The sequence below is a fragment of the Ursus arctos genome, unplaced genomic scaffold, assembly GCF_023065955.2.
Source record: "Ursus arctos isolate Adak ecotype North America unplaced genomic scaffold, UrsArc2.0 scaffold_19, whole genome shotgun sequence".
Taxonomy (NCBI): domain Eukaryota; kingdom Metazoa; phylum Chordata; class Mammalia; order Carnivora; family Ursidae; genus Ursus; species Ursus arctos.
This window is the reverse complement of record NW_026622863.1, coordinates 12,837,336-12,847,607: the sequence shown is the minus strand read 5'-3', so window position 1 is coordinate 12,847,607 and position 10,272 is coordinate 12,837,336. Positions and strand designations below refer to the sequence as shown.

Sequence of the window (10,272 nt, the reverse complement as noted above, 5' to 3'; positions counted from 1 at the left end):
GGGGTCTACCTGGCCCCCCAAGAGGGGGTGGGGTCGAGAGCGCCTTGAAAGAAACCTCCAGCTAATGCTTTTTATTACAAGCATTAATCCCACAAAGCCGACTGGAAATAATGTTTATCTTTTCGCAGTTTAATTTCCCGGACCCTAAGCCGTGGGTCAGTGAGGGCGACTGGAGGTCCCCCGGGAGCTGCGGGTTGGAGCAGCTGTTGCCCAGAAGCAAAGCAAAAGCAGGGAAGGGATCACCCAGGGGAAGCGAGGGGAAGGAGCGTGAACTGGAAAGGGGCATTGGACCCTGAGTGGAGAGCTGGGGTCGCTCTCCACCACAGATCCTGTGTGACCCTGAGCCAGTCCCCTGCCCTTCCATTGGGCCTCATTTTGCTTATCTGAGGAAGAGGTTTGTAATTTGTAATTCGTGATCTCTAAAGCCCCCTCCAACTCCCTCCCGTCACTCTATAAAAAAAGAAGACACCATGGGCCGTCTGTTCCCCGCAGTCTTTCCAACAGCTCTTTCTCCGCAGCCTCCAAGGGGGTCTTACAATCTCCCCTGAGGAGATGAGGACTCGGGCCCTTCCTGCCCCAGACGTCAGTGCCAGGCCCTGGTTTGGAAGCCGTCACCCGGCCTGCGTGGGCCCAGGCTGGAGTCCAGCGGTGGAGACGCAGCTCCCCCAGGATCTGGTCGTTGGGCGCACACCCCGGCTGTCCTTCCCCACTAGAACCCCGCCCCAGGTTCACCTCCCTCTTTCCCCAGGAGCAGCGGCCAGGTCCCTCGCTGGCTCAAGCCGAGATGCGAGATGCGATGCGAACTCAGGCCGGGAGCTGTCATCTTGCCTCCCCCCTCCCCCAGCCGGGCTCCAGACGCTGCTCGCCCGGGGGAGGGGGTGGAGTCCCCTTCCCAGCCTGTCAGCTCCCATTGGTTGGCCTGTACCGGAAGTGATTGCTGACACTTGATTAAATGGAAAGAATGCCCCCTCTTGCCTCCCAGGGACCCAGCAAGCTGCCACTCTTTGCCGTTTTGTCCGACGGGAGGAGCTTGGCGATCGCAGCTGGGTGCCAAGGGACGGCCAGGATTATCCCCATAGCCCGTCCTCCCAATAAACTAAAACCCAAGCAGGAGCCCGGAAACAAGTACAGCTTCCAAATATCCCGACTGCTCCCCCATCTCTGACCTCCCCCGTGTGCGCCCCCCTCCTCCAACGCGCAGGAATCCGGGGGGTGTCAAGCCGCTGGTCGAGTTAGGTACCCGGCAGCTTCAGGTGGGCTGCGCGCTAGGAGCCGCGGCCCGGGCCATAACCTCGCCAGTTCCTCTCCCTGCTCTGGTCCGAGGTTTTGCAGCTCCCGTCGCCCCGTTCCCCAGAATCCCAGGCCGCATTGCATCCTCCCCTCCACCCCGGCCTCTCCCAGCGCCCCTGGCACAGACACGCCACACAGGTGGGGTTTGGTTTGATTATTTTTGAGGACACAAGGAATGGGGAGGAGGAGAAGACGCAGGTGGTCCTTAGGGGCCAGGTCCTTGATTGAAGTTACACAGTGAAAGGGGGCGGGGTGGGGGTGAGCAAAAGGAGTTGCTTCAGACCCTGTATCAAGAGGAGGGAGGGAGACTTGGTATACTGGGTGGGTGCACAAGGCATACTTGTCCGGCCTTCCCACTTGGCCTTCCCCAAGGTGCCCAGCCGCCCCCTCCTCCAGCCGGTCTGACGCGGTGCACGTCTGCCCGCCACTCCCAGCTCTGCGTGCAAGAAGAGCCGGAAGAAGGGCGTCTGTGTGTTTGTCTGCCTCTTAGGCGAAGTGAGAGCCCCCCAGTCCCTGGCCAAGTCTCCCAGCCTCTGAGCATGGAAGTGAGTTCGAAAAGTAGGGCTTCTTTCCAAGATCCTTCCGCAAATCGCAGTCATTGCGCTAACCTGCTGAGAGAGGAAAGGTTGATTAAAACCCGAAGGGCCGCTTGGTGGCGATTTCTAGGAAATCGGAGGTCGCTCGTGTCTCATCCGAAGGGAATCCAAGGTCTAGAGGCAATTTGCTTGCCAGAAGGAACTTTGGGACCCTGTTATGTGTAAATTCAAATAGCAGCGTAACCCAATTTTCTCAGCCAGTGGATAATCCTGAGAGAAATTACTACAAAGAGCAGAATCTGACAGTAATTGCTGGAGGCTGCCTGCTGCTTGGGGGATGTCCCTTTGTGGGGTGCAATTCCCTTTCGCCAGGCACAGCCAGGGGCAGGAGACTCTGATTGGCAGTGACCCCCTACTGGAGGTGAGCTCTGGGGGGTGCGTGCTCTCCGGGACAGCACCAGGCCTGGGCTACACTCCCCAGGGGTTTTAGTGGGGCTTGGGCCGGGCTACCAGCTGGACTTAAGCACTGGCCTTAACCCAATTGCATGCATCTGGCGGGTCCCCTCAGACTTTTTGGAAAGCCCTGGTTCCTGCCCAGCCCCAGCAAAACTCTTGGTAGAAGCACGGCAGGGGCCAGCTGACCTCCTCTGAAGGGCAGGCAGGGGACACGGGTGTCTGAGCCAGAAGGTCACGATGGTGCCCACCTGGCCCATTCGGCAGAACACAGGCCACCAGGGCAGAGAGCCAGGTTGTCCATCTTTTCCATGACTTTCTAAGCGATCCTAGGTAAGTTACTGTCTCACCCTGAGCCTCTGACTATTATTTGGTTTTAAAAGGAGGGGGGGACCAGTACTTTTATTTCTAAGCTGCTGTTTCAAGGAGTGCTGTGGGACAGTCCCGCTCCGGATCTGAATACAGGCATGCCCGAGAGGCAGAGAGGCCGTGCGCTGGCTGGGCAGCACGGCGGGCAGGTGTCTTTGGGGCTGACACACCCAGCGCCGCTGGGGACCCACTACCTTCTGCTCCAGATGGGTACTGGCAGTGCACTGCGGGCTCCCTCCGCCGCGGGCACGGCGCACAGTTCATCAGCAGCCCCTGCGGGGCAAACGGGCGGTTTCCAAAGGCTTTGGCTACGCGGGAAGACTCTTCGCAAACGGAGTCTCTGGGGACGGCGGGTCGGCCGCCCGCGCCTGCAGGCTGTCCCAGTATCAGACGGCACTCGGGACTTCGCGGCTTGGGAGGGGTTGGCGTTGCACCTTCGACCGCGCCGGCGGCCGCAGTGTGCGCCAGAGACCAGATGCGTGGTTTCTCGCTGCAGGCGTAGTGCATGGTCAACCTGGGGCCCCCGGACTCGGCCCGCAGGAAGTCAGCTTCTCCGGATCCCGGGGGCTCCGGGAATGCAAAGGGGCGCGCCGCCGGGCCGCACTCCCTGCGCTCCAGCCGGGCCTCCCGAGCGGCGGCGCAGGGCGCGGGCAGCGACTGCGAGTCTTTCTGGAACTCAACCAGCCTGTCCGTAGCTGTGGCCACTGCCTCCTCTTCTTCGGCCTCCTCCTCCTCCTCTTCCTCCAGGTCTTCCAGGTCACTCAGCCGGAGCCCTCGACCCTCCTGGCTTGCAGTACCATCTGCAGGAAATCAGGAGCGAGTGAGAAAAGCCCCAGGCCCCAAGGGAAATCCGCGGGAGTGCCCATCCCTGCGAAGCTTTTAGCAAGATCGCTCTGCACTTTGGGCATTCTTGGAGTTATTCACCAGGCTGGCCAAACCGGCTCTTACAGTTGCCCCAGGGCTCGGGGGCTTGCCCCCTGGGAAAGAATGGAGGCCCTAGCCCTGCTCCCACTCCTTGGAAGACTCCTCCTTTCAGGTGGAAGGAGACCACCACTTTTCACTGCCTGAGACGTGGATCTCAGTTTCTCCACCATAAAACAAGCAGACACCCAAGAGGACTCCCCCCACCCAACCCCGCGCCCAATTTCAACACCCACAGGTAGCTGGTGTGTATTACTTAATACAGCAAATATTTACTGAGTGCCCTCTATGTGCCAGACTTCATTAGGCATTTAGGTGTTAGGAATTTAGGGAATACAGCAGCGAATAACACAGTTTTTAGTGGAGCTGCTGTTCCCCAAGGGGTAGACAGCTCTCCAGTGATAAGTATGGCAAACAAAATACAAAAGGCTGATGTGACAGAAACGACTGGGGAGCTAAATTAGCCTGGGAGGCCAGAAGCCCTGGGCGGCCAGGAGAGGCTGTTTCCAGCCCACACTTCACAAGTCAGAAGAAGCCGGTCTCATAGGGAATTCCAAGCAGAGGGAACTGCCCAGGCAAAGGCCCAGAAGTCTTGGGGGGGGGGGCACAAGTGCAAGGGTAAGTAAAGGAGTGCTGCCCTAAAAGTTATTCCACAAGGCGGCTGCAAAAGTGCGATGGGCCTGATAGATGGTTGGAAAAACCCTAAGGCGGGGTAGTGAGCATTTTGGGTACCTTTGGTGTCACTGTTCAGGCAGCCCAGGGACTCCTCTGCTCCACTCTCTGCCTTCCTCTCCTCCCCGCCTTTGCTCTTGGGCGCCCACGTCATCTTGTTCTCCTTCTTGAGGCGCCGGCGTGCGTTGGCGAACCAGGTGGACACCTGGGTGAGGGTCATCTTGGTGATGATGGCCAGCATGATCTTCTCGCCCTTGGTGGGGTAGGGGTTCTTGCGGTGCTCGTTGAGCCAGGCCTTCAGCGTGCTCGTGGTCTCCCGGGTGGCGTTCTTCCGGCGGCCCGTGCCACTCAACTCCACTGCTCCGTACCTGGGGGGGAGAACCTGGCTCACAGTTCTGAGTCTGAGAACCTGGGGCTGCAGGCAGGAGACAGTCTGAGGCCTGGAAATGAGGTTCAGCTTTCCTCCCTCCTCATGCACGCCCCCTCCTTCCCAGGCTCTTCCCAGGTGGGCCCTGTGGCAGAGGAGGGGGGAAGGGTTTGCAAGGCCAGCTACCCATGCACCCCGTGCCTTACCGGTCATACTGGTACTGCCCCAGAGTCGGCTCATAGGGATAATAGGCTCCTGGTTGTGCCAGGCCAGGTGTGAAATTCCCTGCAGCCTCTTTAAATTCATACTGTGGATTCTGGCGGGGGCGGTGTGGGAAGAGAGAATTCAGGACAACGTTTGGGGAAGAGGCTGGGTGGTAGAGTGCTAAGAGTGTGAACCCTGGAGTAAAAACCTGGTTCAAATCCCAGTACCACCACTCGCATTGGCTATGTGATCTTGGGTGCAGTTGTTTACCCGCTCTATGCCTCAGTTTCCCCGTGGTAACTGGGAATAACAATAGTACCTGTAAGGTATTGAAGAAGACCACTTGGCAGAATTCCTGGTGCAGACAAGGCAGTAGGTAAATATTAGCTCTTACTAGTACTGTTACCACTCGTGACTCCTCCCCAACCCCCTCCCTGCCAGCTGGGGAACTTCCCTGCCTTACTCTCCTTCCAGAACTATTCCTTGGCCCTTTGTATCTTTGGGACTTTGGGCAAGGTATTTGAAGCCTTCTGCATCTCAACGTCCTCATCCGTAAACTGAGACCTGCCTACCTCACAGAATGAATAGAAGCACAGATGGTTTTTAATCAGAATGGTGTTCTGCAAAGTGTAAAATGCTGTAAAGATGTGGTCCCCCCACCCCCGTCCTCCCCTCCCCTCCCGTCCTGCACTGCTATATACAATCCTACCCATTTCCTTCCCTCGGACTTTTGCCTCCTTCCTAGATTTTCCCTGGAAATGTCACACTGAGTTTCTCCTTTTGCTGCAGTTCATGCCCCCAGGCCGGATGGGTCCTGGTCCCCAGACCCAGGCTTGAGCGGTGTACTCACCAGCGCCCCGTACAGCGCGGGCGGCTCTGGGCTGTAGGGCAGGTAGCCTGGGTAGCTCGGGGCTGCGGCGGCGGCGGCGTATGGGGCTCCATAGATGCCCAAGGCCGCGCCGAGCTCCGGCCGCGCACTGCCCAGCAGCCGACCATCGTAGGATGCGCAGCAGAGGGCGGCCGCCGGGGTGGAGCCTGAGGCCACATCTGGGACGGAGCGCGGGGCGGATTCGCAGCAAGTGGCACTGGAACTTGCAGACACCAGAAACTATGGGGGCGAGAGAGGTGCACTGCCCGATGACTCCGCCATTCCACATTAACTACGTGCCCCCGTGTGCGGAGCGTTCTGCTCGGATGGGAATTATCTGAAGACGCAATTTATCCGAACTGCCCTTATAGATACTCCTAAAACGTGGCTGAGGCTCCAGAGTCCCAGGGGTTCAGGCGTCGGAAATGTTCCGAAACGCGAATTACAGGAGCCCAGCTCCGCTGGTTCCCTCGCGGACCCCTCCTCCCGCCCCCATCATAGGGATCCTACAAAGGCAAGGTATTTGAAGCCTTCTGCAGCCTTAGAGTTAGAAGTTAGCCTTAGAGACCAGCATCACGTCTTACTTCTGCTCCCATTTTATAGATAGGGAATGAGGACCAGGGAGACTTGTCCAAGATCACAAGGCGGGTCAGAGGTCAAGTTGGAACCAGACCCCAGAATCTGGGCAGAAGCAGAAGAACAGCGGTGGGTGTCCCCAGAATTTTCCCAGGAAACACTTGTCACTGCATGACACCCACCCTAATCTAAAAAATCGAAGGAACTGGAAGCAGAGAGCCTGGACCCACTCAGAGAAGGGAGAGAGGATAAGAACAGAAGTCTACAAGCAAACAACTGAAAAAAGATGAGGTGGGATCTCGGGGTCACCGCGAATATCTGTACGATGAGGCAGCCTGTGTGGAAGATCTCGAGATCCCACCCACCTCGCCGAGAGAGCGCGTGGTCGGTGCCCAAGTTTCGGGTCACACGATTTTCCAGCTTGCAGTGGGGGAGTGGAACGTTCTCTGTCAGAGATTGGGGGTGTCGGAGGGGTCTGTGGTACATCGTATCTGCTCAGTCTGGCTTCCCCCGGAGTCTCTTGCGAAAGGAGGGCGCTCAGCGGTGGGCGCGTGCACTGGGCACCCCCTCCCCCAGTCTGCCCCCATCCCCCATGGAGGCACTTCTTACCTGGGAAGCGCCGCTGTACGGGTGTCCAAAGTGCGGGAAGGACATGGTGGCTGTCCCTGGACCGCTTCCTTCTTCTCTTGCGAGTTCCCGCCTCAGCCCCGCAATTCTGCGCCTCCAGCTGCGCGCCGCCTCGGTTCCTTACGCGGCTGCGGGTGCCCAGCGCCGGCTCCTCCGCCCGCTTGGCACGACTGGAGGCAGAGCCGAGGGCAGTCCGGCTGCCGAGCCCTGCGCTCCAGAAGGCGCCCCTCCGGCCCGCGTGGTCCGGAAGACAGAAGGGCCCATGGATGGGCAAGGAAAGGGAGAGGATATGGGTTGCCCAAGACGCGCGGTGGCGAGGGAAGGTGAGGCGCGGCGCGGGGCTGTGCGGCTCCCGAGGTGTCCCAGTCCAAGGTGGCCAGAGGCTCAATGTGACGTCACGGTAATCCCGGGCCGCCAGGCGGGCCCCCGGGCCCTGGGGCCCCGGGCCACCAAGCGTGCCAAGCGAAGCCAGCCCGTGCGCGCGCGCGCACTCTCACCCACACTCACACTTGTTCCGGGAGGTTTGTGCAGCTGGTGAGGAACGTCAAAGACCCCGACCCTCTCTGCTGGGCGCTGGATCCTACCCCTTTTCGCTTTAAGCTCACGCGCGCGCGCGCACATACAGTCTCTCCAAATTACCCGGGAGAAGTAGGAGAAACGCCTCCCTCTGTGCCGCGCAGGCCCCGGGCGCAGCTAGTTTACCTCCTCCCCTGCGGCCGGAAGGAGGAGAGAAGCGAGCCGGGCCGCGAGGGGGGAGAGAATACAAAAGGAGATAAGAGAAAAAAGAGGAGAAAAGTGGGGGAGAAAGGCAAGAGGGAGAAGGAGGAGGGGAGAGGAGAGAGATGAGGAGTCTAAGTGAACAGAGGCGCAAGGGGGAGGGGAGGGAACAGGGGTGGGCGCAGGCTGGGCGGAGGTTGAACACGGGCAGGTGGAGGAGAGCAGTGACTCCGGGGAGAAGCTTCCAGCCCGGCTCCCCCGCCCCTCCGCTGCGGAAAAGTTTGCTCTCGCTACAGGCCCCGCACTCGTTGGGGCCGAGCCCGGGCAGCGTCGGTGGGTCCCACTGGCCCGCCCGTCTTTGTCCTCCGAAATCTGGTTCTCCACCCCAGCCTCCCCAGGACTCTAGCTAGATCCAGGCTCTCCGAGCCCGGGTCTTTGCCAGGGCCTCGACGCTGGGGCTTCTCGGCAGCCTTCTGGCCCTCGAACAGGCCGAATAGCGCCCCCTCGAGGCCAAGGTTCAGTTCCCCTCGGACTCCGCCTGGAAACACGCTCAGTCTGACCCTTGGCATCTGCAGGCGCCGGACGAACACCCCTAGGCCTCTCCTCCGTAGGCGAGGCTTGGCCGCTTCCTGCGCACCGACCGCTGTGTCCACGCGGGAGCCGGGGAGCCACAGGAAGGCGCCGGGGCCGAGCTGCAGCCTCTGTGCTCCGCTGGGGGTGGCGCTGGCGAGCCGCGCTTCAGCGCGCGGGGACCGCGGCCCCTGCCCCGCGCTCCGCCGCCACGCCGCGGGGTCGGGCCCGGCGATCTGACCACCCCCCTCCAACCCAGGGGTCCTCAAAGGGGCCCTGAGGGGCGGAGGAGCTCGTCTGTGCCGGGAGGGGGGCTGCGTCCTCTAGGCCTGGCCCCGGACCCCCGGCGGCTAGTTTGTGAGCTTTGTAAATTCTGCGCACCCGAAGGCTCGATTCCCCAGGCCCCGAGCCTCAAGGGCCGCAAACCCGCGATGTTGGGGTCGGGGGCTTGGGGGTGGTGAAAGGGGGCGTCCAGTCTAATGGGAGGAGGTCTTCGGGGGTTGCTGCCGATATCCGAGTGGAACTCAGGCTTTAGGGTTGGCAGGCCAGAAACCTCAGAAAGTCTCCCCTTTCACTCACAGGGTCAGGGCACTTTAGAATTTACAAAACGCGCTCCCAGGTCCTCGCTGCACCTTCCCGCAGGAATCTGGGGGGATTGGTTCAAGGGCCCTGTTGTTGTATTTTCTAGCTGAAGCGCGAGAGCGTGTGGCCCAGAGGTCAGGAACGACCGGGGTCTCGGCCCTGAGTTTTGGCGAGGCGAGGAGGAAGCCCAGCGACCAGGCACAGTCTAGGGCCCTGGCCCAGGATTCCTGGCCTTGAGTTTTCTTCTGGAACCTTGCAGAGGCCCCGAAGCCAACTACCTCTTTTGGAAAAACGTTGGCTACCCCCGCCCCACCCCAGTACCAACGTTGCAGAACGCGCCAGGCTCTGCAGACGTTGCAAACAGCATCCTCAGCCTGAGATTATCGATAGGAGGACAAGCTTCATTCCAAATACTAACGAACCCAGCGAGGTTTCCTGGCTGCTGCTGCTGAGTGTCCTTACCTTGGAGAAACCTTGCCTTCAACCCGGGAAACTCCCAGTTAGAAAAAGAATTATCGTTATCGCCGGATTGATTTAGTGATAAAAAGGCCCCGTAATAGATAGATCCCTTGATTTTTCAAAATGCACTTTGGAGACATCCACGCATTTACAGCTTGGATACATCTAAGCTATTTTTTTTTTTTAAGTAAGAATTGGAGAGAATTCATTAAATTAGTCCCCTGGGGAAGATTACTGCTAATTAATTAATTGCAAACATTTCCACAGGGAAGGTATGTCAATTGTAAAGTAATAAAATTAGATAGTTGAAATACTTACTCAGCAACTTTGATTGCCCATTCGTTCCTAAGCAGATTTTTTTTTTTATGACAGAAAAATGGGATGGTGGTGAAGAAAAAAGCATTAGTTATGTCCCCTGGCGATCTGGTTGCAAAGGAGAAGCTACCATATAAAATGTATTGATTTTTTGCTGATTTATAAGACCTCCGCGGTATCAATGCTGTGTGCAGGGCCTCCAGGCCTACCTCTTGTCTTTGCTCTCTAGGATTAGAGAAAAAGCAACAAGATTTTTCAAGAGGGAAAACAAAAAGAGAGAGAGAGGAGAAGCAGTAGAGAAGTAAATTGGGAAGGGCTATGATGGTTCCTGGGTGTTTTTCTTCTTATGTAGAAAAGGAAAACAAATGAAAGAGCAGGTTTCATGTGAAGGCAGCTTTCTATTGTCTTCAAAGTTACTTTCCAGTATCAGAGTGTCTTGGGGAGGAAGGCTGCCACTTCCAGGCGTGGGAGACCTTGATTTCTTCTTTCTTTCTCGGGGAGACTCTAGCAAACTTAGCTGGTGCCCCTGGGGTTTGATTGTGACCACCTGGAGCGTGAAATGGGGTTCCCTAAAAACAGTTAGAATGAAGTGTGTCCTCTTCTCATTATTTTCAGAGCCTCGTCACAAAATGGAGCCAGTGAGTTAAACCAATATGGACCTTTGTCTGCCAGAGACCTCAGGTAAAGACAAGTCTTTCTTGGAAAGTCTGGTTCGAGGAAGGGGCCATGGAATCTGTTCTCATCCT

General features: G+C 58.2%; 1 protein-coding gene across 1 annotated transcript; it reads right to left on the bottom strand.

Annotated features, from left to right (window-relative positions):
- Positions 1-2,583: 2,583 nt before the first annotated feature.
- On the bottom strand, positions 2,584-7,690 carry IRX6 (iroquois homeobox 6). The gene is made up of 5 exons (XM_044382547.3): positions 6,866-7,690; positions 5,663-5,920; positions 4,815-4,924; positions 4,302-4,609; positions 2,584-3,448 (listed from the first exon to the last, which is right to left on the bottom strand). The coding sequence occupies exons 1-5, from the start codon at positions 6,908-6,910 to the stop codon at positions 2,688-2,690; spliced, it is 1,482 nt and encodes a 493-aa protein (XP_044238482.2). The 5' UTR covers positions 6,911-7,690; the 3' UTR covers positions 2,584-2,687.
- Positions 7,691-10,272: the final 2,582 nt, after the last annotated feature.